Here is a 25,917-nt window from a genome sequence, read left to right as displayed (position 1 = left end):
TCTCCAGACAGCAGAAGAACTTCTAAGCAGCCGCCGCAGGAAGAAAAATTGGAAACATCTGATCTTGCGACACTGAAGCATCTGAGCGGTGTGGAGGAGCACAGAGCTCCAGGGCGAGAGGGTTCCTGCTGAGCTGGACTGGGGGTGCACAGACCTGCTGCCCGGGCAGCAATGCAGCACTGCATTTTCCTTGTATGACTGCACTTGTTCGTGTACTTGTGCTCCTGATGTTGTCTAGGCAGCCTACTGGGAGGAGTCATTGCCCAGCAGGAAACAAACAGATTGTGGTATCTGTGCCCATCTGGGTGCTGCCTAGAGTTTCCTTAATGCTTTCTGTATCATCCTCTGGGGTTTTTTGCCGTTTCTCTAAAAATACAAAATGACATCCTATTGCACCACCACATCCTGCTCTGCCTTTGCCCTGGGCAGCACTGCCTCTGCTCAGGGGGAAGCTGGCAGCAGAGCTGTTCGGGGTTTCTGTGGTCTGCAGCAGCCTCAGTTATGTACCCAGACCCCTCTGTGCTATGCTGTGCATGGAGAACAAAAAGAGTCCAAACTGAAAACAGCAAGACCAAAAAGGATATAATCATGCTGGCAAACTTTCATGGACTTCTAATAGGCCTTAAGGTATGTTCTGCTATATATAAATGTTAAGACATCATAATTCAGCTTTTTAGCCTAACCAGCCGTGGAAAGATGAACAAAAGTGAATCAAAGGGAGTGATCAGAATTAAGACCACGCTAATTTCTCAGTTGTGTTGTTCAGAAAGAAACACAAAAGTGCAGGGCCTGATTGGTTCATGTGATCTCATGATAAAGAAATTAGACTAAGAGTTGGCTTTAGACACAGTGACATTAAATGCATTTGCTTGTAATATTTGTATTGATGTTGCAAAGACTAAAAGAGCAGGTTCCCTCTGATACTAAATTGACAGTCTTTTCTGTGGATCCAGCCTGCATTTGAATGTGATTTTCTGACTTTTGGTAACCTTTATGCCTAACAGGTTATTTATTGGCACTTCATAATCCTATGTCAGGCATTAGAGGTCTCATATTAATGTACAGAATCATACCAGATATGCATTTCTTTGATGAAGTACCTGTATTATTCTTTCTGTCGCTTCTTGTATTTCATACAAAGATTTTTCACCATTCCTCAGACAGCCCTGAATTCCATTGGACCATCACCTAGAGCAGGTTAGGGAACAACACACATCACAAAAAACACAGCTAGAAGGAGGAAAGAGCCTGTGTATTAACGTTTGTACCACAAAAATATAAAAATTTTAGCTTAAAATATTCCACTAATTCTCCAACAAACTACCCACTCTCTCATTGTTTCTGTTTCTTGCAAAGCAAATGCAAACTGTTAAATCAGGCGCCTTCCATCACATAGTCCCCAAAACAAAAAGCCATGGCCACACTAAACACTGAGCCCACACAGCATAGGGCAGAGGCGGGCGTGGAGGAAGTGCTGGTGCTTCCATCAGTGACTCCAGCCTCTGAAACCATATTTTTATTCTGGATCTGGGTGGAGGTTGCTGCTGTGCTTATTTACAGGAGGGGACTTAATTGTCTTTAAATTACATGAAATTAAAGATGGCAGTTATACTCTTCACCTTCAATGAGGTTTTAATTAGATCCATCCCACCAGCCAGCCCATCTGTGCATATCCATTTCGGCATATTACTAACGTGTTTAATGGAAATAAACAAAGCCATGTGTTTTATGTTAAAACAAAGAACACGACATCTTGGTCACATAGCAATTAATAATTTCAGTGGAATTTTATTTCAGCCCAGTATTATGTTATGGGTCATGCACAAAATCACATGATACTCATTTCTTATGTGTCCAAGACATGTCCAGTACATCAGACGCCCTAGTATTAATTTAACCAGTAATTTATTCAGATACTATTTAAAAAAATGTTTTGGGATGCTTCTGGTAGTGAAAGTACTAAGAGTCTTTTTCACATCTTTCACTTGTATTCATCTGAAGCAATTTATTGCTACTATCATATAACATACCCCCTATATTTATATATATATATAAAAGTTGCACAACTTACAGTAAATTATTACATGTCTAAAAGTCATCTGTATCTCAAAGATTTGTTACTGAGCACAAAAAAGAATATGAGACATTTTGTTAAAAGTCTAAATATACTCAGCTGACTTAGCAAACATGTGACTAACACACCACTGCTCAGAAATTTCTTGTAAAGTATAAGGTAGGAAGCCAAAAAGGAAGCATAATGCAATAAGTTCTTTAAAGTTATAATGGAACATACAAGAAAGAGAGCACAATGCAGTATGACTTACTCTTTAACTAGTCTAACCAGAAAAAAATAATTACAGTCAGCTCTCCATTTATACTGAGTGGATTATCAAATTTGGAAATAAATTAGGCTAAGGATGCACAACAGCTGCCTTGTCTCCAAACAGGCCAATTAAAGCTGGCAGGGCTTTTTAACTGAGGCACAGCACCATCCAGGCTTGTCACTCTGCTTCCAGCCCTGAGCTGGTGCTGGGCAGTTAGGGGAAGAGCACTTGGGCAGAGCTGGGAGCGTGGCACTGACACCTTCAGTCCTGCAGACCACACAGTCCCAGTCACACCACGGTCCTTCCTGTCCTGTCACATGGCCAGACCTGACTGGCTGGTTACCAAGGGATGTTCCTGGCCATCCTCAAACAGGAACAAGACTGTCCTGTGTAAAACCCCAGTTTCAGGTTTGAAGACGCACCAGTTTCTGTGGAACTACAGTAATAATGGAAGATTTTATGTCATTTTGCCAAGAGATTTGTTTAGAAGACAAATCTTGAAATTCCAGTTGAATTCAAACTTTCTTCTTTCTTTTGAAATTGATTATTCTCCCAATTATGAGATTTTTTTGGCTTTTGCTGGAAGGAAGTATCATCTTTTCTTAGAAGCAGGACAATTAGTTTACATAATAAATTACTTCATACTCAATGCTGAATTATTTATTGATTTTACTTGATACTATGATCTCTTGCTAGTTTTATAAGCAGTATGGATCAGAATAATTGTAGCCATTCTGAGTTTTTTCCCCTAAAGTTTTCACATTCTAGGAGCTATTTTTCTTAACACAATCGAGTCATCTGTAGGTTATGGAATACACACATACAAATGAATTGGGCTGCTCCCTGGAAGTGATCTCCAGCTCAGTTCACACTTCCGTGGCAGGTCTTTTGAGCAGTCAGGATTGTGAGTACTGTATCTCCTGTTTCCCTGTTCTCTTCCCAGATGTTCAGTGCTCCTAGAATGGCTGTAAGAGTGCTTTCCATTAGCATGGCTCTTTGTAGTAGGTGAGTATATTGCATTCAGTACCTGGATATAGAACACGGAAACTCAGAAAACCCATAAACTGTGTTTTCTTGGAGCAAAGAATGAGACAACTCTACCCAAAGGACTGGCCATGAACAAGGTATCTAACTTCTTTTTCTAATACTGCTAATGTTGTATAAATCTGTTGTTGAAATGTTTGGTAGTTTTACTGTGGGTTATTTTAATTGTTTTAGAAACATTATTTGGAGTTACCAAAACTGAAGAATAATTCTTGAGACCAAATAAAGTCAAGTGATTGGGAAATTAATTTCAATTACTAATAGGCAAATTCAAAACCACCTGGACTGAATTGGTAAAGCTCAATAAAAACATTTTGTTCACTATAAATAAGCAATCTGCCAAGTTTATAGCTGTGTAGGAAATGATGCAACAAAGAATGACAACTAGTAAAAAGCATCACCTTTCAGTAAGTTAATGAAGTGCTTTTTGTTTTATTTAAATAAAACTAGTAGAACCTGTTGTGGAAATAACTATCCTGAACTTTATAATGACAACAGGCTTCCACTCTTGAACCTCAGACTAAACAAAGACATCAAAAGGAAGAAGACAAAACCTTCCAGGTTATTGCACTGATATGAAATAAAACCACAAACAAACCACCTTGATGCTTTCCTGGTGAAGGAAATACTTTAACTTAATGGGTAAGAGCTGTTGCTGAACTATTTCAAGACAAGAGGGGGAAAGAAAGGCAAGAGTTGTCACTAAAACTAAGTATTTGGTAAATACTAAAAAATGCCCTGAAGCTACTTTAACAGATACAGAAAATCTGATGAAGCATGGTTTTCTTGTTCTACATTAATTTCAAGTAATGCTTTCAAAGTCTCTGATGAAAGAAAAATAAGACTTAATACAGACTGACAAAATTGGCTCAGATGTGATCATGGATTCTTAAGCCTAATGCCTAATTGGTGCCCTATTTCATATTCCGTAGGAAAAAAAAAATCTCTGACCTCTTTTCACCATTCTAAAATTCTTTGGAAACATTATTATGATAAATCTGTATCTATTTTTATTTTCTCCTTATGTAAATACATACTGTCATCCATGGTATTTTTGGTATTAGCTAGAGATCTTTATTATGGTTCAGTGTCTTTCAGGCAGGAAAAGGAACTGAATGTGAGACCTCTGTTCTTACTCAAAGGCCTGGAACAGAGAGTCCAGCTTCAGGACTGGTGGGGCAGTCCCACTGTTATGGCTTGGCACATTGGGTTAAAGGTCCCATCACAAGCTTCAGAAGCAATACCAATCAATGTCAGACACACAGAAATACCTTAGCCAAAATTACAGGGTTCAGTGGTTTTTCTCATTCATAATTAAAGCAAACAATCATCCAGCCAATCTGCAAAAAGTCTTTTAATCAGAAAAAATACCCCTCAATCTTTATTAGCAATCACCTTGTCATATGAAATGTTTGCTATTACTTAAGAATGCCAGAAGTGGAAAAATCCACTGGGACTTAGATGCAAGAAGCTGGCTGATATTAATGTTTGGAGCTCTCTTGCAACACGAGCTGCATTTTTTAGAATTATTTTTCTTCTTTTAAAAGAAGGCAGCAATACGAGTTATCTGAAAATTGTGACATATATTCAAAGATGGTAGCATCTTACAGCCAGTATGGTTGTTTGCATATTCTGTTTCATTGGCAGGATTCTTCCTAAAATCTTCAGAAGTAGGTTTTGGGGTTTGTTGTTTTGTTTGGGTTATTTGTTTGGGGGTCTTTTTGTTGGTTTCTTCTGGGTTTTTTATTGTGTGTTTTTTTGTTTGCGGGTTTTTTTTGTGGTTTGTTTTTTTTTGTGTGTGTGTGTTTTTTGTTTGTTTTTTTTTTTTTTTCCTTAAATGAGATTCTGGATTTGAGTATCTCCATTTTATCTAAAGGCACACTGGAGCAACAAAAGCTACTGCTCACAAGAATGGAGCAACTTCCCTACAAGATCTATAACCAAGGACTTTTGGAGAAGCTAAGGCATCTAAAAGCAATGGACACCCTTCAAAAGCATGTACATAATCAAATACAGATCAAGCTGTGCTTATTTTGCAAGTATTAATTTTGTTCAACTAAGCATCCAAATTAACGTCCAAATGCTGGAGTTATCCAACACAATTAAGACAGCATCAAGACTTATAAAAACATAGCTCAGCACATCTTCATGTGACTAACAACTCAAAATGCGTCCCTTCTAACCCCCCAAGTGTTACGGGGTTATGGTGTTAGGAGCCATGGCTGTGCGGGGATTTGCCTGTCTGGAGCACAAGGTCTGTTTCACTTGCAGAGTTGTCCACGGACAAGAACAAACGAGGGAATTGATAAGCAAGCGGCTGTGCTGATGCCAGAAGTGTCCCCGCCGCGCACCTGAGGAGAGCGCAGCAAAGGGCTCGCCTGCATCTGGAGGTCCCCAAGCCCCAGGAGCCAGGCTGGAGGGGCTGATCTTCCCCCGGTGCTCGTCACACCCACGCACCCTCACAGCCTCTCCCGGCTGAGGGGGCATCCAGGGCGGCTGTGCATCCCTCCTCCCGCCACCCTGCCCCGGGGGAGCGCGGCTGGGCAGGCGGGCACGGGAGACGGGCACGGGCCGCCCTCCGCCCCGCCGAGCGAATGGCGGCAGGAAGCCTTCCCCCGGCCCTCCCGTGACTCGCTTCCTCCGCCGGACGGGAACTGGGCGGAGTGAGCGGCCCCGGCCCCGCCAGCGGAGCCGTCCCGCCGTGCCCGGTGCCTGCGGAGCGCCGCGGCCGCCCCCGCGGGGACGGACGGGCGGACGGACGGACGGGCGGGCGGAGGGAGGGACGCTGCCGAGCCCCGCCGCCGGGGCGTGCCAGCGCCGCGCTCCCCGCTCCTGCCCGGGCTCCGCCGCGCCGCAGCACCAACATGCCCGCCGTCGACAAGCTCCTCCTGGAAGAGGCTCTGCAGGACAGCCCGCAGGTAGCGCCCGCTGCCGGGACAGCCCGTCCGTCGGTCGGTGTGAGGCACCTGAGCGCTCGGTGCCGGCGGGCAGCCCGCGGGTCCGGCCGGGCCGGGGAGCAGCGGGGAGAGGGGTGCCCGGGCGGGCGGGGGACAGCGCTCGGGGCGGGCTGGGCTGTCCGAGCCAGCGGGGATGCGCTGAGCGGCCGTGCGGCCGGGGGAGGTCTGGTGTTCGTGGCGAACAGCAGGCAGTCTGCTCCTCTTGTCCCCCGGGCGAGGGACTCCCCCAGCGCGGGCAGGGAGACTGCTGCGGCTGTTCGCTCGCACCGTGCCGTGTGGGAGCGCGCTCGGTGGCCGTAAGGCTTGCCCTGAACTGCTGAGGGTGTCGGGGAAGGACAGGCGGGCAGGGCTCGGTGCGCTGGCTTCCCCCGGAGGGAAAGGGACACCTGTGCGCGGTGAGTCACCTGGCCGCGCTGACAAAATGGGCTGGAGGAGTGTCACCGCCAGCGTGCCTGCTCCTCAAGGGCCGCAGTTCCCATGTAGGAGCTCCCATGAGGATAGGTGAGGCGGATCCCACCGAAGATGACCTTCTGAAGGGCTGTGAGAACGAGGAGAGGCGGTGGCTGCCCTTCCCTTCCCGAGTGCAGGGAGGATGCTCCTCCTTCGGCCCCGGCGCAGCGCCCCGTGCCCCGCCGCCGGGAGCCGCCGTGTGCCCGGCTGCCCTGCGGACCCGGCACTGGGGGAGGCCCACAGAGAAGAACGTGTGTCTTGATATGTTCAGGGGCTGGCTGAGTGGAAAAGAGAAGTTAGAGGAAGGGGAAATAATGGAAATTCCACTGAGGGATGCGGAAGGTGCGCTTGGGAACAAAGCGTTGTGCAGAGCGAGATACAGAAGTAGCTGGTGAACAGGGGAAAAGCAAACGAGGGCAGGGCGGATCAGTATGGGTACAGCTCCCAGGTAACCCTGTGTTGTAATCCCAACGTGTCTGCTGGTGGATCAGGAGCAGGAATGAATAGGTAAGCTGTAGGGCAGATTGCTGCAAGGTGTTACAGAGCCTGTCATGAGACGTCTTGAAGGAAAGATTGGAAGTGCACCTGTCAGGACTTAATGAACCTCGGGTCTTAAGATCTTACTTGCCTCATTTTAGCCTGGTTTTTTGTAATTTCATGAAATCCCATTCTAGTAAGAAGGATTTCCATCATCTGTTTGATGTGGCGTATTTGTAATCATCCTTGGGAATTTTAAACACTGTGTTGGAAGAAGTGTTGAGTAATGTGAAGTTACACCAAAGTCAACCCTGCTTGGAGCAGAGGGTTGGACTAGGTGACCTGCGGAGTTCCTTACCAGACTGAGCTTTTCTGCGTTCCACAGTTTACCAGAATGTACCAGATTAATTATGGCTAGCTAGTAACATTTTTATTGTTAACCTACCCACTGTGTCCTAAAGCTGAAGAAATTTACATGCAGGAGAAATGAGCTAATTTACCTCTTCAGTCAACACTTCCCTCAGTGATTAAAAATGTAACACCGTCTGAAAGCATTTGAGCAATGCACTGAACTGAATTTGGAGGTAATCATCTTACCTGTGTCCTGAAATGAAGGCTGTCAATGTCTCCTTTGCCATCACTAGAATACCAGGCAATGCATAAACCTGCGTATTGGCAAGATGTTTTACCCTGATTTTTTTGCTTTTTCTTCAAGTTCTATGGCTTTCAGAGTGAGTGACGTTTCATTTTTATAATGGCCCAGTGTTGCTAAAATATACTCTTTTTATGCAAGGAAGCAGGAGTGGGTTTTTCAGTCTTTTATATTTTTATTACTTTTGTCATTGGGGAGAGCTTTAGATTCACAAAATCAAAGCAAAAAGTTAGTCTCTGTTCCACAGAAATAAGCAGTATAGCATCTTATAGGACCAGTTACTTCTGCAAGAAGGATCCTGATTCTCTCCTGCTCTGTGCAGTCTCAGGAGTGCAAAGGGATGGTGAAATGAGGATATAACCTCACTTTCTATAATCTGTGGGAAGTATGTGATTTACATGCAAGACCGAGGAGAATTAGGCCAAAGTTATTTCTTCATCAGGTTTCTAGAACTTCATTTATCTCTCCCCGTCAGTACAGTACTTTTGTCTTGATTTGTCTCTAGACACTGGCTGAAGAGGCCATAAGAAGTGTCTTAATTTTGATGTGTTTAGCTACAAAATAGAGAAAAATTTATGCCAGCAGTCATGCTAAAATCAAGGGAAGTACTTACATGAAACTAGAAAATTTTTTCCTATCCTTTCAGAAGCTGAGATAATGTTGTGAATAATGGGGCCTCTTAAATGTTAGCTTAATATTTGGATCACTGGTTTATTTCAACAGAATTAACTGCTATTCCAAAATTTGTCAAAACAGCAACAAAGAAAATACATATATGCTGGTATTTTGTTACAGTGATTTCATATTCTTAAATGTAAAAGTTTCCAACAATAACTTCCAAACTGTCTGAATAATTTATTGTTTTTATTATTTTTGAACAATGTGCTAATAACAGAGGCCAAGACTTTCAGAAGTTGGTTTCTGGAGCTGTTCTACCTCAAACCATATTTAGACAAACCAAAAATCTGAGTCTGCAAAAATTCACTAAAATTTATAAATGCAGTTGACATTCCTGTATTTGGGAACCTTTTCCAGCAGGCAGAACTATGTGATTTGTAGCCCAATTTAGGCAATTTCTTTATAATCATTGAGTTTTGGCTTGACATTTGGCTTGATAAGCATTGTGTCAAGTTTTATAGTTTTTGCTTTCCCCAGATTTATTTTTTAACCATTTTTGTACACTGTACTTTTCATGTGCCATTGTAGCACAAAACAGGTGCCATTGTAACACAAGTTGAGTACTGTATAGATACAAAATAGTTTATTGACATTATTTTACTTTACATCATTGAAGATAAAACATTTGAAACTAGATTTTTTAAAATCAATATGTTTGCAGTTACTGAAATAATATGTTAATGTGGAAAACTCTCAAAATCACTGTCCTTACAGGGAAGTTCTGTACAAAGGTGCTTTAAACATTTGGGTTCCTGGTATCAATTTCATTGACTCGGACTTCTCTCCAGTCTCTGGTTTTTATGCTCATTTTATTTGAAAGCAATAGTTTGTAATGCATATTCCTTTAAATGCTAGGATCTCAAACTAGCTTCCCAAACTGCCAGCATCTCCCAGGTGGGAGGTGTTGTAGCAGCTCAGTACATCAGCCAAGTGAGCTGTTGAGAGCTTTTAAAGCTACTCAGAGGAGGAAGGTTCTGAAGGGAACCCAAAGACTGACTCCCAGGTCATGTATTTTAACCACTGAGCAGCACTAGTTTCTGGCTTGCATACTTCTCAGCAGAGGTGAAATGATAGTTCATCATAGTCTAGGATTATTGAAAGATGCTGGTGTTGAGTTTTCCAGGACAAAAAAAGTCTGGGCAAAGAGTTTTGCAGAGAAGAAAAAATGCCTTGGAAAATGCGTGTGCCTTCCGTTAAAATAGTGGAGTACCTTAAACCTTTGAAAATAAATTTCTCAAATTTGAACCTGGATACTTCAGGTACATTAGAGATTCCTGTAAGAGGGGGACTTAAAAATAAAGGACTTGCTCTTTTACAGGACTGACATGTCTGTGAAAGTACTGGAGTTTATGTATGCCCCTCATGTAAGCAGATGAAGCTCATTAATGTCATATGCGTTAGCTGTACAGATGGAGAGACATTTCCAGATAGCCTCAAATAGATTGGATTTATCTAAGCTAAGTATGGATCATGAGTTTGTTAATGGGACAATCTTTCCTTTTTAATTATTGTAAAGATCTAGCAAATTCTGGAGCCCAGCATTATTCTGAAATATCTTTTCTTTCCCATCTTGGGAACTGTGTCAGCAACATAATTCTTTATTCTTGATGGTTCCACCTGAACAAACCAAGGGAATTTGTGTCTTTTAAGAGAACACAAGTTCTTCCTTCCCCTTCCTGCTTGCTGCCAAAGATGAGTTAGCAGAGTGAAGAAAGTACAGGGTATCTCTGAGTGGGCGTATCCTTGTGTGCCTCTTGGAGATGAACACTTGTTTGGTCCAGTGACATCAGCTTGCTTTGGCTGTGGCCCCTTAAGAGTTGCTCAAGACAGTGGGGAGTGAATAACAGAGTGTAAATTATCTCAGTGGAAAGGGGTGCTTTCAGTGCAGTCTGACACTGGAGAAGTAAAGTGAGCAAGCAGTGGTGTTTGACCCCCCAGTCCTTAACATGGTTTGAATTACTGTCGTCAGCAGGAAGATACTCAGGATTTTTTACATTACTAATTATGTTGGAAGGACTGTCTGTTAGTAGGAGCAAGAGCCTGGGAGTTGGGATGTGGCTGTAGCATTTTAATAGTTTGCTTCCTTGTGCCTCAGTTTACCTATCCATAATAAAAGAATCTGAATAAACAGAATTGTGCAAGTCAAGGATATATTATTTCTGATTGTTTTTTTACTTTTTACTTTTTTGAATCTTTTTAAGATTTCCACTCAAAACTAAGCACTGTTTGCTTTTTTTCTTTTGTTAAAGACTCGTTCTTTGCTCAGTGTCTTTGAAGAAGATGCAGGAACCCTTACAGAATACACAAACCAGTTGCTTCAGGCAATGCAACGAGTCTATGGTGCCCAGGTAATTTTTCATTTGTATTTCTTTTGTTCAATGTGGAGTAGAAGATAAATTGCTATTGTGATGCTGTTATTTACAGTAGAGTTGCTAAGTATATGTACCTTCTGTGGTTTAAGAGGAGTTGTGGGTGTTTTTCATCTGATAGCTCAACCTCTTCCTGCCTTGATGCTCAGAAAAGTAGTATTCATTAAAAAAAAAAAAAGTTATTTACTTTGTCTCCAAATAATTAACCAAAGTAAAACTGTATTGTGTCCTTACCTTGTGATACATTGGGTGGCCAGCCTTGACAAAATTCCTTGCCAAAATGTAGATACAATTCCTAGGTCTGCACACTGAGTTTGGGCACCTAACTTTGATGCTGTGATTCACCTCATGGAGGGAACTGCCCATGTCCATTGATTACAGAGCAGATAGATGTTCATGGGTTATCCTAAAGTCGAGTGCCTACAGTAGATGTGAAAAAAAAGAGTTGGAGCAGAAAAAATAACATTTTCTAGAGTGTTTACATGACCTAGATGACTAAATCCCTTTGAAAGTAAAACCTGTAACATAAATTATATCCAGTGCTTTGGAAAGCGTAAATCTCAGTGGTTTTCAGTGAAGCTGATTCCCATGTGCATAAAATTAGGTGTTTCAAAATGCCATATCTGGGTCTTTAAAGACCTACACAGTGTCTCATGGAAGTTTTGCAAGTACTTATGTAGGTTAAATTCCTGAGTTCACTAGAAACAACTTTTCTATTCTTAAACCACTAAATCAGAGTACACAGAGAGATTAAGAACTCAGGGGTATTTTGAATTTCCCTGAAGAGTGCGTGATCCTACTTATTAGAGGTCAGCTCAGCTGTAAGATTTGCTATAAGCAAGTGTATGTCCATTTGTTGGGATTGCTCTTTCGGTGACTGATAGTTTGAGATGGAAGAACCATTTGCTGAGGATCTGGCTGCCTCCACCTGGAAGATCCAGAGAGCTTCAGAGTCTTCATGTCCTGGAAGTCATGCAAATGTAGAGCAGCCAGAGGCTTGCAGCACATAGGAAATAATGCAGGGCATGGCCAAGGGCTCGAGAGGTGACATGAAAACAGCGCTGAAAGTCAGGGGTTGGCATTTTGGTAGAGTCACTGTGCTTTGAGAGTAACAAAGAGTGTGTGGTAGGAATCTGACAGCAAAGACTTGGTAGGACTGAAATGGATGAAGAAGGGAATCAGGAGATAAATCAGATTGAAATCTGAAATCTGATGTCCAGCTTGAGGACTGCACGTCCCTTTCTGCTGTCCCGTTTTAGGAAGTGGTTGCTCTATGTGATTCAAGGAAAAAAATGCTTTTTCTGCTTTTCTTTACCTCTTCCTTTTCATCTTGGTTTTTCGCCTTCTCCATTTCTGTTTCACCACAATAACATTTCCTTTTTCTTCTCATTTTCTCAGTACATTTACCCATCAATATTTTGCAGTACTACTCAGTATACTTCATTTTTCCAGCACTTTTTCACCACTTCTTTCCTGCACACTGCTTTAGTTTGATGTAAATATGCAGTTGCTTGTGAATATTGGATATATTCTTTGAAATAGGTCTTTCGAGTTTGATGTAGTTTTGAGATGTAGAAATAGAAGGGTAATACTGAATTGCCTACTAAACATAAAGTTAGTTATGGACAGTTAAGAAAAATGTGTGTGATATTTCTTGGCTGCCTAATCTCAATTTGGGAGAAAAAGCACTTTTGTTGATCTGTAATCTGGGCCTCAATAGTAGCATATTAGGAGGTGTTACCAACCCTGTAAAAGCTGAGAGTATTGAGAAGCCACTTTCTGAATTTGCCTTTTTATTTTCCTGACTTAAGTTTTGTCTCTGCAAAGTCAAATTTTCTCTTTATAAAGTCATTGTCATCTCCTGCTCTGATTTCTGTGTCTGTAAGATAGGAATTACAGTTACTGACCTACTTTAAAGCAATGGCCATAAAATGACTGGGATCACTGTCAAGGCAGTCAGAAAAAGCATCAGTGGGTTGTACCAGTACTGATAATTGATCCTGATAAACTGATAATAAACCAGTTCTGATTGATCAGTACTGTACCAGTACTGAAAATTTAGGGTTTATGCTCCCTCAATACACAGTAGTTTGAAAAAATGTTAATTTTGTTTTCTTCCATAGTTTTTTCTGAACTTGACATTTCCCAGATGTCTTAACCATGTTTTCAAGGTTATTTTGGGCTAGCTTACTAGAAGTTTGGTGATGAAAACTCTGATTTTTATGTAATTCAAACCACTGTAGCTTGTGGTAGAATAACAGTAGTTGAAGGGATTCAGTGCAAAGTCTCAGGGGAGTAGCAATTAGTACCAACTGCATGCTGTTAATTAACTGTGTGGATAAATGCATATAGCTGTCTATAGCTGTGTCAAAACACTGCTCTGTGTGGAGAGCCACACTAAATTTGTAAAGTGACAGCTCAAACTGCTTTAAGCACTTGGATCTGTGCACTTGAAAGGAGTGTGAAAAAGAAAACCTTGCCCATATTTTTTAAAAAAACATTTAGGAAAATAGGAATATTTTAAAACATCTTTTCAGACTTAGATGTATTCGAGCAGGGCTTCAAAAAGGGTGTAAGGAGGGATGTGCAGCATGCTGTGCAGCCGTGGCTCTGCTGCCTGGGCTGCAGCTGGGTGGTGCATGGGTAGCAGATTGCCTTGGCTGCAAGGCCCTCAGTGCTTTACAAGCCTCTGGTTGCCCGGCAGGATGAGGAGAGTGCTCTCACCTCCCTGGCACCCACACCACATGGGATGAGGTGGTGACTCTTCTGCACATGGAGCTCTTTAGTGCAAGAGGGGCTGTGATGCTACAAGGCAGATGCAGTGTGTGATGCCCTGATTAAGGAGAAGTCACAGGGTCCAAAAGTGGCACTAGAGGAGTGAGGTTGCCCTAATGCCCTGATTAAAGAGAAGTCACAGAACCCAAAAGTAGCACTGGAGGAGTGAGGTTTGGTTGATCTGGCAAACCAGTGTGATTAAATGCAGTGAAGCACAGTGAAGCATTTTTTATATTCATCAAATAAACCGCACCTGTGTGAGTACATATTATACTTCCTGCTGTAGATCTCCCAGCTGTGCTGTAGTACCCTGAAATAGTTACCACAGTAGTGGTCTTATACAGGAAATCTTCCTTACAGAGTTTATTCCCCTTGTGCTTCCTTCTTGCATGCAAGCCCTGATGTTGCATCTGGCATTACTGCTGATTTCTGTGAATGTTGTGTTTGTCAGTCTGGATGTTTATTACCTGAGCAATATTATAATGCAGCAGCAAGCAAGGATGTTAGAAAATTTAATTTGCTTAATTTACAATGTTGAGGTTCTTGCAATGTTGTGTGAGTAAAGTGTGCCCAGTTTACCTTCCTGATCACTGTCAAAATAAATTGTTTTCAGAGCTTTACTACCATTTCCAATTCTCCATCATGCTCTAGAAATTGCTAAGCTGGGAATCTTCACTTGAAGCAAAAGTTTTACTAGGAAACTTAGGAGACTCTTGTGTCTGATTATTAGAAGGGATAAGCAGCTGAGCAGGTGAGGGGAGAGTAAGATGCAGTATTTTGTCATTATAAAGATGTTTCATCTCGTGAGTCCTGACAAACCTATCTAGATACAGGGGCAGTGATGTCAGAAGAGGAGTAAAAATAAACACACGTTGTCTTTATCAATATATCTGGAGAGGGAACAGCATGGGAATTGTGAAGCATGATTTTGTTCAGCATCTCTGTGTCTGTGAGCAGTTGTCTTGTGATTGCAGAGGCACACAGGCAAAGCAGCAGCAACCTCTGTGGCTCACTGCCTTTTTATGTCCAGACTCTTAGAGAAACTTTTGACAGTTATGGAATAGTCTTGGTTTATTGGTACCACAGTACATGGGGGTCAGGACAGATTCAATCTGTCAAGCTACTTTAGGTAGTGCTTTATAAGCATTACTTCTCTCTGCAAATTCATGGTTCCCCATGTCTGCATTTTCCAACAGTGCTGCTTGTTTAATTTTCCGGTGTATTGCCTTCAGGAGGCTGTAACTCAGTAGTGGGGTGTCAGGCTTTTTAGGCTATACATAGACTTTCATACTTATTATGTTGCATAGCTAACCGCAAGCGCTGAGAATTCTTGTTTATTTAGCAAGTAAGCACTGATACAACTTTTCTTTTAATTGCTTTCTTTTCACATTTAAGGGAACAATTAATTGTGTTGCCTTTTCAAATTATAAGACCTTTTCCTAAAATGTTTTCCTAAAAGATACTCAACTAAAAATTGTTAGCATTTTATAAACTTTTAGTTCAACACAGAGAAGCTTCAACAGAGTATTAGAATGGGACAAACATTTGCAATAAATTACGGTTGTCATCACTGACTTCTGTGAAATACTGTGTGTATTATTTATTATTCCATACTCGTAAGTTTGTTTCATACTTTGCATTATCTTCCTGAGGCTGTTGACCATATATTGCTGACAGAGATAAGCAAGATTACCACATGAGAACTAATGTATCTACAACGGCATGGGAGTTGGGTTTAGTGCTGCCTATAAAGCCGGAGTTGTCACCGTGCCTGGAAGCAGGTTAACATTGTGCTAAGGAGGATCTGGGGATCTGAGGCAGCACAGATGTATAGATACCCTGCTGATAGTAATTGTTTTGACAGAAGAGGTTTTTTCTGTACTGAGCTAACCATCCTGTTGTAGCTGCTTTTGGTGTTTTACAGCAGAACTTTGGTGGCTTCTATTCCTTGGAGTTATTGGATGATCCTTTGCTGAGCTGTTCCCATTTGTTAGGATGGGATGCCATGCTGTGAGTCAGCACCAGGGCAAGCCATATGCTAGCCTGATCTTGTAAAGTGCTGTGCAGCCTGAGCACCCTGCTAAGGCTTAGCTTCTGCAACCCTGGGTTCACGTTTCCAAGCCATTTAATATGCAAACCTAAGCCTGTAGGACTGTGCCATTTACTAGATTGCTGGATAATTCTGTTTTGTAGGAAGATAAGCATATGTAAATGCAGCTGCATAAAATTGTTGTATCAAGACCCAGTTCTTTCTGTGCTGTGCCTGATTTTGAAGGTAAATGTGTTGCCTAGTTCTGAAGGGATGGACAGGCTGCAACTGCCTCCTGGTCTTTGACTTCAACCACATACCTGGGTCTTTTTTCTTTTTGATGAGGCTTTAAGTTTTCCCAGATGTAAGCCAAAATTTATTATGTGCCATTCTGCATGTGCAGAGTGCATGGATAAATACCTTTACTAGTGTCTTGCTTGTTTATATGAAGCAGCCTTTGGCCATTCTGTGTCATAGTTCCTTGTAGTTTTAAAAATGCCAACTGTAGCTGGAGTAGGAAAGTTGTTCTGCAGAAAGCTTCATTATAGTGGGATTGGAACTGGGTGTGCTGGAATAGTTCTGTCTTTAGAAGTTAGTTTATAGCTCAGCTTAATCCTTTACATGCCCTCAAATCTGTAGTCTGTTAGACAACTGTCTACAGAAATATCTTTGGATTTCAGCAGATTAGTCCTCAGAGTTTATTTTGGAAAAATACAGAGATCCTAAAAATGGATGGACTGCCTCACTGGAAAATTGTAAATGGCATGGATATTTTATTAGAGAGGTTATAGAAAAATCAGTCTCTTCTGATGATATGAACAGCTTAGTTAGTAAAAGTGATAATGAAGAAGGTAGAATTAGCCATGTCTTTATCGTGGGCACTAGCTCAGGAAGTAAGACAGATGGGTTTTTTTTCACTGTCTTATTTGAAGGCTGGGTCAGCCTTCATATTTTTTTCAATTTAACTTGAAAATTAAACAGTATTTTTTAAACTATCTGTATTTAATTTCTGGTGGATTAATGCTAGAATCAACACACATTTTCATTATCTTATCCATTTGAACTGGACTTACAGAAATTTATTCCTAGGGCTATCATGCAAGCCAGGGTTAGAGAAAAGGAGAAAAAAAAGTACTTCTGTAATCACTACTGATTTAATTATTCTTATTTACATGTGGTTTTTTCTTCGTTCTGGTACACTTTTTTTACATTAATGCTGCAGAGATGTCTTCCCCATTAAGTAAAATCATCTAGTGCAAATGAATATATTTGCAAGGCCCAGTACTGGTTAAGTTTGTCTTTATTTAGAAGGCTTCAATTTCTGTTCAGGATTTTTTGGAGTTTTTGCTTGATATCATCTCATTGATAGCTGTCCCACTCCATAAATGTGTGACAAATTCTGAAATGTGAAGATAATGTGGAAGAAATGTGGAGTCAGGAATGTATTGTAGTTTTCCTTTTGCTGTGGTGTATTGCATTGCAGTCACTTCAGGACAAAGGAAATCAGTGTTGCTGTATCCATGGGAAAATGCCTTGGAAATAGATTAAAACCTGTTAAAATAATTGGCCTGGATTTAGTGGCTCTGTCAACTGAAGCAATGCAAATAACTTCTGAGTCTGAATGGCAGCAGGGCAGGGGGAGGGGAAAAGGCTGATTAGGAAGAAACAGGAGGAGGATTAAGCCAAACTTTCCCAGATTAGTGTGCTTAGCAATGCAGTATTACCACTAGGTCAGCAGAGCACTTTGCTTGCTTCCTGTTCCTTATGCAATGGAGTGTGTTTCAGCTTGCCAGCTTAACTTGATTTGTTTACAGTTTTTGGGTGTGTGTCTGTTTCATTTTGATTTTTGTTTGTTTCACAAATGATACAATGAATGATTTTGTACATCTAATGGGAAGGAAGTCTGGCAGGTGTTAGGAGGGAGGATGAAGGACCCAGGATTAATTTTTCCACATGGGTAGAGATGGAGTAACAAGTTTGTGGTGTTCTGGCACAAAGAACTGAGCCAATAAATGAAAAATGTGACTAGCTGGCAGCAGTGGATTGTGAGTAATACATGGAACTGTTGTCCCCAAATCAGCATGAAATCCCAAAGTAAGCTTTGTGTCAGGCACACCTCTTAATTTGTTCTGTTTCTGGAGTAGTAGGCTATGAATGTCTGGGGTCTGTAATTAACTGTTGTTAGCTAGTTGTGTATTTGGTAAGATGTTGTTCATTTGCACCCTTTTGAGATTCTGGTGGTTTCCGTATTCTCTCATTATCCTGTCACATACTGGAGACCACTCCTGGGGAGTGGTGATCCCTGGAAGATGCTTATTTCACACACTTCTTTACACTGCCCATCTTCAAACTGCCCTACACAGATGAGTAGTGATGGCTTTTGATTATTAAGTGAGGAAATTGAGGATTGAGTCTAAAAACCAAACTGGTAGAAGCTTTGTGGATGGTGAACAGAAAAGAACAGGGTGTCTTTAGCCAGGGTTTTTTTGGGATTGGGGATTTTGTTTGTTTGTTTTTATCAGCCCATTATTCTGAAGCTTCTTTTAGTGTTAGCAGATTTAAACCAGAAGCAGGTATTTTCCAGATTCAGAGCAGAGCACAAAACTGCAGACTTGGCAGGAATAAGTAAATGGAAGCAAATGGGGAAAAGAGGCACATTTCTGATACTTGGTTTATTTCAAAAGATTTCTCTCACCCTGATCCAGCTGTACAACTTAACAAGTGGCATCACAGTCGCTGTGTGAGGACGTAGAGCTGGGTAAGAACTGCAAGAAGACTATCTTTGAGATTATGTTTATGAAAAAGGTGCCAAATCTGAGAACCTCTGCTTCTTTTTGTAATCTTAACTTCCTCCCACATGCATACAAACAAACCCTTTTAATGTCTTCAGTATGCTTGCAGGGTGTCCTGTCCTCCCTGCCATAAACTCACTGCTTTGAAGGTGGCAAAGTCTCTCTGGTGTTACTGCTTGGGGAAAAATAATTAAGGCTCATTCCTATCCATGCCTGAGCCCTTAACAGAGTTTGGTTTTTATCATAAGGCAGAACACCCTTTTCCATCCTCTAGCTTGGGAAATACTTAAATACCAAGTATTTGTGTAAAGCCTTTTCATTAAAAACTATATATTATGCATAACCAACCTGCAGATCTTACAGGAATCATTGGCATTATTTTGTGTGGAAGTGTAGTGCTTATTACTAATTGGGCTGGGACAAGAAATAAGACTAATCTGTCACTGTGAAGTGAGAGTAGTCATGGGGCGTGCATGATCTGAGCATGGGCTCACATCATCTCAGCTCTGAGCTCTGTTGGTGCCTCGGAAGCCTCTGCTGTGCCACCTCCTCCTGCCTGGGAGTGTTACCACCGTGGTATATAAGTCGGTCAAAATCACCTTGTCCAGCTTTTCCTGTCCTGTGTTCACATGCAGTAGCTGGTAGCTGCTGTGGCTGGTTTGGTTTGGCTTTTTTGGCTTTTCCCCTGAGCACCTGAGCACACATTAACAGTGGCTGGATGTTGGGCTCTGCTGCCGGATGAGCCGCGTTCCTGGCGTGCCCAGGCAGAGCAGGAGCACCAGGCTGCCATGCAGTGTGTCACAGGTGGCAGCAGGCCAAGGCAAAGGGTGTCTCAGGGTCTCTGGCCCAGATAGTTCACTGTGCTGGGCTCTGCTTGCTCAGGATGACAAGGGACAGTAAGAGAACACAAGCTCTGTCCTAGTTTTAATGGTTTTCTGTATCAGCCCTAGTATAAAGGGTTCTGTTAAAGCAGTTCAGAGGTTTGCTCCTAGTTTTACAAACTCTCTATCACCTTATATATTTGGAGACAGGAATAGTTTGTTAAGGTTTAAAATTTAATTTAAAGTTACTAGTTCTCTGCATTTTTGAGGATGAGAAGGATCTGATAGGGGTTAAGACAGATGTCAGTTACCCCTTCCCTTTTTTCTTTTATTATTGTTGTGAGTCCTTGTTAACAAATCAGGGACAGAGCAGTTGATATGCTAGTGTTAGGAATACATTAATTAAAGATTGACATATCCAAGTGCTTGTCTGGTTTTTCCAGCTGTCAAGTAAAATTATACACCTTCCCTACAAATCTTACCTGCTGTAAGCACATCTTAAGTGTGTTTATTTTCAGGAGAAGAGAGATGTTCTGGTTTGTGCTCCTGTAGCCACTTAAAGTGCTGTAATTACATTGGTACATTGTAAGCATTCCTGAGCATGAATGCATTATGGAGGCAACTCTTCTGGTTCACTTTATTGATGTAGGTTTTGGGGAGAGATGATTAACCAGTATGAGACATTCTTATGCTGGTATGCCAACCCATGTACTTGAGGTTGTTCTAGTTTTGTTATATTCTTGTGATGGGGGGAAACCCAAGGCTAAAACCAAATCCCCAAATCTTAGCTCTATTCAAAGTAGTTAAACTGTAGCTCTGAAGTATATACCTCTTACTGCTGCTTCTCTGTTGTCATGGTTTAAGCCCAGCTGGAAATTCTGCTATCCCCATCTGTGGGGCTTGCTCAACCCAATTTCTATTCCTCTCACCCCAGTAGAATGGGGAGGAGAATCAAAGTAAAACTTGTATTTTGAGATAAAAGAAGTTTAATAATTGAAAACAAAGTAAAATACAATAATAATGGTAAAATATAATAATGGTAATAAAAAGGAAAACAAAAAATGCACATTGTAATTGTTCACTGCCCACTAACTGATGGCAGAGCTCCCCTCCTGAACCCAGACTGGCCTCCCTTTAGGGTACTTGCCCCAGTTTATTTACTTGGCATGATGTTCTGTGGTGTGGAATATCTGTTTGGTCCTTTTGGGTTGTCTGTCCCAGCTGTGCTCCCTCCCAGTTTCTTTTGCGTGCCCTCTCAGTGGCAGAGCTGAGACAGGGAAAAAAATCCTTTACTTAAGATAAACACAACTTCCCAAAAATCAAAAAAATCAGCGTGTTTTCAGCACCATTCTTCCTCTGAATCCAAAACACAGCACTGTAACAGCTGCTGAGGAGAAATCAACTCTATCTAAATGAAAGCAGGACATTGGTGCAGGTATTTTGGGACTACTGTTTGCACACAGCTGAATGTTTGTGTTATGTTGGGTTGTAAGTAGGTTCAGATTCAGTCAAGAGTCTGGTTACAAAGTAGTGGTAACAGCAGCACAGGGGACCTTTGATTATTTCTATTAACATGTCATTTTTGTTTGTAGAATGAAATGTGTCTTGCCACACAACAGCTTTCGAAGCAGCTCCTTGCCTATGAAAAGCAGGTAGGTTCAGCTTTGACATGACTTCGATTTCTTTTCTCCCTCAACACTCATGAAAAAGTCTGTAAACTGTGTTTTCTGGAAGTGCTCCAGGCGTTTGCTTTACTTGGTTTCATGTGAAGGCAGTTATGAATTTCCCCAGGATGTTCAAGGGACTTGGGTCATTTCTGAGAATCTTAAAAAAAGAGAAGAACCAGATTAAAAAAAACCCTAAAAAGGTACAAAATCTGAGTTAATAAATTTATGAAGATACAAGTCAGTTTGTTCTAGTTCTATGACTTTAAAATTACTATAATAAGAATTAAATGTTGTCCAAAATCCATTCATTTAACACAAGAAGTGCAGGGTAAAGAATATATATTTATGAGCTTCTGTTTATACATTTATTTTTATAATTTGTTGCATTTTGTAGAAATATTCATTAGATTTGTAGTAAAACATATATTGTATTTTATATTTATCTTTATTGATTTATGGACCAAATGTATGTTTCTATTTCCAGCATTTTGCCTTAGGTAAAGGAGATGAAGAAGTGATATCCACACTCCATTATTTTTCAAAAGTTGTGGATGAGGTAAATTAAATTGCTGATATTCTCTTTTTACAATACAGAATATTAGAGTTTTTTCTTTGTGTTTCTCCTTTTGATTCACAGCCTTCCCATTGAAGGCTAGATTGTGCCTGAGTTTTAGAGTCATTTAATTCTGGATAAAGAAGTTTGATACTACCCTTCCATAATGGTTAGAGCTGTTTCTGTGGCTTCATCCTCTAGTCTATCCCTAGAGCAAAGCTGAACTTCCTAAGGGAACTTATAGAGAGACTAAAACAGGGCATGTCATCTAGGCTAGGGCAATCTTTTATATAATTCCCTATTAAAATGACACATTTCTAATCTTTAAACACTGGAGTTAGAGCCAAAACTTGCCAGGTCTGGATGCAGGGCAGCTGTGACTTGGTAGATTTGCAGTTTAGTTGCTGTGAGATCATGCAGGATCCCGAGATGTCTGGGGAAGGCTGCAGTACTGTGTGGTGAAGACAGTGAAGCTGTGTGCAGTGAATACCCCCATGTCCTGGATGTTTCTGCTCGGTACTGGGAGTGTTTGTAAATGCTTTTGTTAGACCTACCCATATAATATTTCAATATGGCCTTGGTATCCAGATCCTTGCTTAGGTTTCATTTGTCAAATCACTCTCTGCTGTGAGCAGTGCTGTGCCATCAGAAAAGTCTGTTCTTGTTGGTCTACTTCCAACTTTGATTAAGAAGGCAAAAGGCTGTACTGAGTTCTGCTGTTTGGGAAAGGAGAGAGGGACAAAAAGTAAGTCACAAATTTTAGAGCCCATGGATAACTTTGAGGAGGTAGTGAGAGGAATCCCAAGGGTTTACTTTTTTTTTTAGGCTTTTCTTGTTGCATGTGTTCTGAGGATACTTGAAAGGAGCATTTATCACAAGTCTTGTAATTACTTATGTGAACTCCAGAGAGATCAAAACAAAAACTTTCTCCTTCCCAGGTTCAAGAGAATGTGCCATTTGGGGGCAGTAAGCTGAAAGCCTCTGCTCAGCTCTGTCAGTCATATTTTTCCTCACAAGAACTTGCTCTGTTCCTTGGCCTCCTCTGTGTGTTAGCTTCCCCTTGTGCCTGTTTCAGTTGTCTGTTCTATCAGCTTTGAATTGTATTGTCTTGTGGGAAATCCTTAGTTCATCCCTACCTGGGATGAGGCTGCCTGGAGGCATCCAGGACACTGGCAGGATGTGACCTGTTAGCAAACAGGCAGGATGTTACCTCCACGTGTCCAGCTGTCCTACCTGCTCCCATCTCATATTCTTAGCAAGCCACTATTGTCATGAGAGCCTTGTCATTCTAAATGGTGCCACACAGGTGCTTTAAAACAGCTGTATGCTGAAGTTTAGAAACACAAAAACAGGAGTGGGGAACTGCTGTGATGGTAGAATATTTGAATGGGACCTTTTGTTGCAGTTGCCCCCTGTTGTGATTGTGTCCTGGTTAACCCTTGTTCAAGGAAAGACACTATAGTTGTGGTGGTGGGACTGTAACTCCATGGCATTGAGAGTTAACAAAAACAGGTTAATAAAGGATAATTACAGTTTAAATCCTTTTGAGTTAAGCATTAGAATTAATGGTCAAGTGAATTGCCCTAATCCGTTATGTGGGAACTGAGAAGTTCTTGGATCCTTAGGAAGTACCAGGCAGGAATGAAGCATTTAGGGAGACATCCCCACCTGTCTCCGATACCTTGAGAAGTGTATTTCAAGCATTGAAGTACATTATATCCACTGGACACAAATGGCTGGTGTGTTTTGATGTTCTCTGTGGTCTGGGTTTTTTTATTTACATTGGGTCTTAGAACAATTCTCTGTTTCAGCTCAATATTCTTCATTCTGAACTGGCAAAACAGCTTGCAGATACAATGGTTCTCCCAATAATACAATTTCGAGAAAAAGATCTCACAGGTAAATTTTATTCTAAGTTTCTGTTTTCCTTATATGCTCCTTCTTGTTTATTTCATTATAAACTGAGATGTTATGCCATGTATTAATTTGTTCTTTGATGATTCACAGAAAAGTTTGTGGGGTTTTTTTTTTCTGCTACAGAATTTCATTGACAGGTGCATGCTCTTACTCAGACAAAACCAAGTTCACCACATAACATTTTATGCACCATATGGTGCAAGTTTAAAAATACACAGGCTTTGTTCTTTGTTGGGTCACTGTGCTTTTATACCACTGTAATCTCACTGAAGTCACTGAAGTTAAATTGCCAGAAGGGAAATTTAGCAGTGAATCAGGCTTACAAACAGTGTTTATTCCACTTCAGGAGTTTGGGGTTGTTTGACAAGCACAAGCAAGAATGTTGTTTTAATTTCAGAGAATAGCATATTCCTTCCTTTTTAAGGAATAAATCCTCTTTAAATTCTTGCCATGCAAGGTCAGTTCCATGCAAGTTACCTGATTTCACGATACTGGGATTTCATTACTTAAACAGCAAGGCAGTAGCAAAAACATTTGATGTAATTACAAAAGAAAAAAGCTCATATTCAAGGTCAAAGACAGTCTTACCTACTTATGCAACATAAATGTGAGGTTTTTCAGCAGCATTTCTTTCTCGGTCTGTCTCTCGGTCTGTCTCTCGGTCTGTCTCTCGGTCTCTCTCTCTGTCTCTCTCTCTGTCTCTCTCTCTCCCCACTGCTCATTTCAGTTGTTGCAGTCCCACTTATGTTCTTCTTGTAGACATCATTTTGATGTGAGACAAAATGACTACAGCAAAATAGTGACTGGTTTAAGTTCCTTATAGGATCTGATTGGAAATTGTGAGGCCATCCAGATGTCTAACAATACGTTTTCTAGCATATACTGTCAAATATAAAGCAGAATTTGGATGGTAAGATGTTGATGATATAAACACTTCCTCACCTCTTTCATGTGGCCTCAGATATAGTACTTATTTTTCCATATTTATGGATTTTTCCCTCTTGTTTATTAAAAAAGATACAAAAATGCATATGAAGCCTGCAACCAAACTGCTGCATGACAAAAAATGAAAGTTTCTTCAACTTCCTTGGATGTCAGTTTTTTCAATTTTTTTTTAAATTCTATCCATCACATTTTCTGATGCAGTCTGTAGAAGAGCATTTTTAGTAGAGACCTGGCCACACTGGAATTTCATAGAGGGATTAAACAAGGAAGCAAGGAAGAATTAACTGTGTTACTGTTTTTACTTTTGATCCTGTTACATCTATACATTGAAGATTGTAGAAACCCCTAAATACAAATCAGTTACAAGTGGAAAAGTCTTCTGTCTTTCTGCATCTGAGTCATAATGAAGCATTCTGGGGGAAAAATGGTGGAGTGAAACTGATTAATGAGTAGGATGTTAAAAATAATCGAGAGACCATGATGACATCTTACAATTTCCCCTTGGTATTTTTACAGTTGCATAATGTCTGTTCATGTAAATGTGCTTTCTTTGTAGCTTTTTCAGTGAATTTTTGCCAGTTGCAGCATATGTTGGTGGGGACACTAAGAGTAACTTGTGCCCAACACTTGTGAAGTTATGTTGCCTGTTTAAGTCTGTCTTCTCCCTATCTGTATCAGAATCTCATGGCCAGTGTTTGTAATGCAAGCATCATATCCAGCAGTCAGGTGTGTTAGATAAGGATTTCTTTTCACAGAGCAGCTTAGCAAGAATGGTCCACAGTGAGGGAGTTCCATGTACAGGAAAAAGGCTTTAATTCTTACATCCGTGGGTCTTAAATTGCTGGGTATCACATAAGCACTGTCAGGTTGTTCAGAACGGCTGATCTTGTATGATAGTGGTGGGCCTTTGTCAGAATAAACATAGTCAAATGGTGCTTCTTTGGAGAAATGACATGGGCAGATAGGGCATCTTTCTCAGAGTGGCAGCTTGCTCAGTAAAATAAACTCACTCCACCCTTAATTAGCTAGCTGCCTTTTCATTTCTCTAGCAGCTGATCTACTTTAGCATTTTCAAGATAAGCACAAAGTATGTATCTCTGCTGTGGAAGGGCTGGAGTGACTTGGACAGTAAATATGCCATAACAGGTCTCAGTTGAACAAAATGTTCACAGCTGATTTTACTTTGAATATTTGATTTCTCTTTTCCAGAAGTAAGCACACTGAAGGATCTCTTTGGCCTTGCTAGCAATGGTATGTGTCCCTTTTTTGTTTATATTCATATGCAGCTGTTAGAGCAAAGAAGACATGTGTAATCTGTGCACATACACATCACATTTCTTAAAAAAAAATAATATTCCTTGTCTACAGAACATGACGTGTCCATGGCAAAGTATAGCAGGTTACCGAAAAGGAAAGAAAATGAAAAGGTAACAAATGTGAAAGGGCAAATAGAATGTTTTCATCAGC

General features: G+C 41.0%; 1 protein-coding gene and 2 long non-coding RNA genes across 3 annotated transcripts in view; 2 read left to right on the top strand and 1 right to left on the bottom strand.

Annotated features, from left to right (window-relative positions):
* The first annotated feature begins 3,408 nt into the window (after positions 1 to 3,408).
* LOC116183164 (uncharacterized) lies at positions 3,409 to 5,396 on the top strand. Its single transcript, XR_004147710.1, has 2 exons — positions 3,409 to 3,448; positions 5,245 to 5,396. It is a non-coding gene; the product is annotated as an uncharacterized LOC116183164 (long non-coding RNA).
* A 712-nt stretch (positions 5,397 to 6,108) lies between these two features.
* Positions 6,109 to 25,917, top strand: part of APPL2 (adaptor protein, phosphotyrosine interacting with PH domain and leucine zipper 2) — a 33,455-nt gene continuing 13,646 nt past the window's right edge. The window contains exons 1-7 of the mRNA XM_077783372.1: positions 6,109 to 6,286; positions 10,832 to 10,930; positions 20,961 to 21,020; positions 21,520 to 21,591; positions 23,400 to 23,487; positions 25,660 to 25,701; positions 25,819 to 25,877. Of these exons, the coding sequence (XP_077639498.1) occupies positions 6,233 to 6,286; positions 10,832 to 10,930; positions 20,961 to 21,020; positions 21,520 to 21,591; positions 23,400 to 23,487; positions 25,660 to 25,701; positions 25,819 to 25,877 (474 nt within the window). The 5' untranslated portion in view covers positions 6,109 to 6,232. The remainder of the gene's footprint in view (positions 6,287 to 10,831; positions 10,931 to 20,960; positions 21,021 to 21,519; positions 21,592 to 23,399; positions 23,488 to 25,659; positions 25,702 to 25,818; positions 25,878 to 25,917) is intronic.
* On the bottom strand, positions 20,914 to 22,937 carry LOC116184832 (uncharacterized). The gene is made up of 2 exons (XR_004149516.2): positions 22,143 to 22,937; positions 20,914 to 21,192 (listed from the first exon to the last, which is right to left on the bottom strand). It is a non-coding gene; the product is annotated as an uncharacterized LOC116184832 (long non-coding RNA).

This window comes from Lonchura striata, chromosome 5 (assembly GCF_046129695.1).
Source record: "Lonchura striata isolate bLonStr1 chromosome 5, bLonStr1.mat, whole genome shotgun sequence".
Lineage (NCBI taxonomy): Eukaryota > Metazoa > Chordata > Aves > Passeriformes > Estrildidae > Lonchura > Lonchura striata.
Note: the sequence above shows the minus strand (reverse complement) of the source record. Positions and strands in the feature narration are given on the sequence as shown.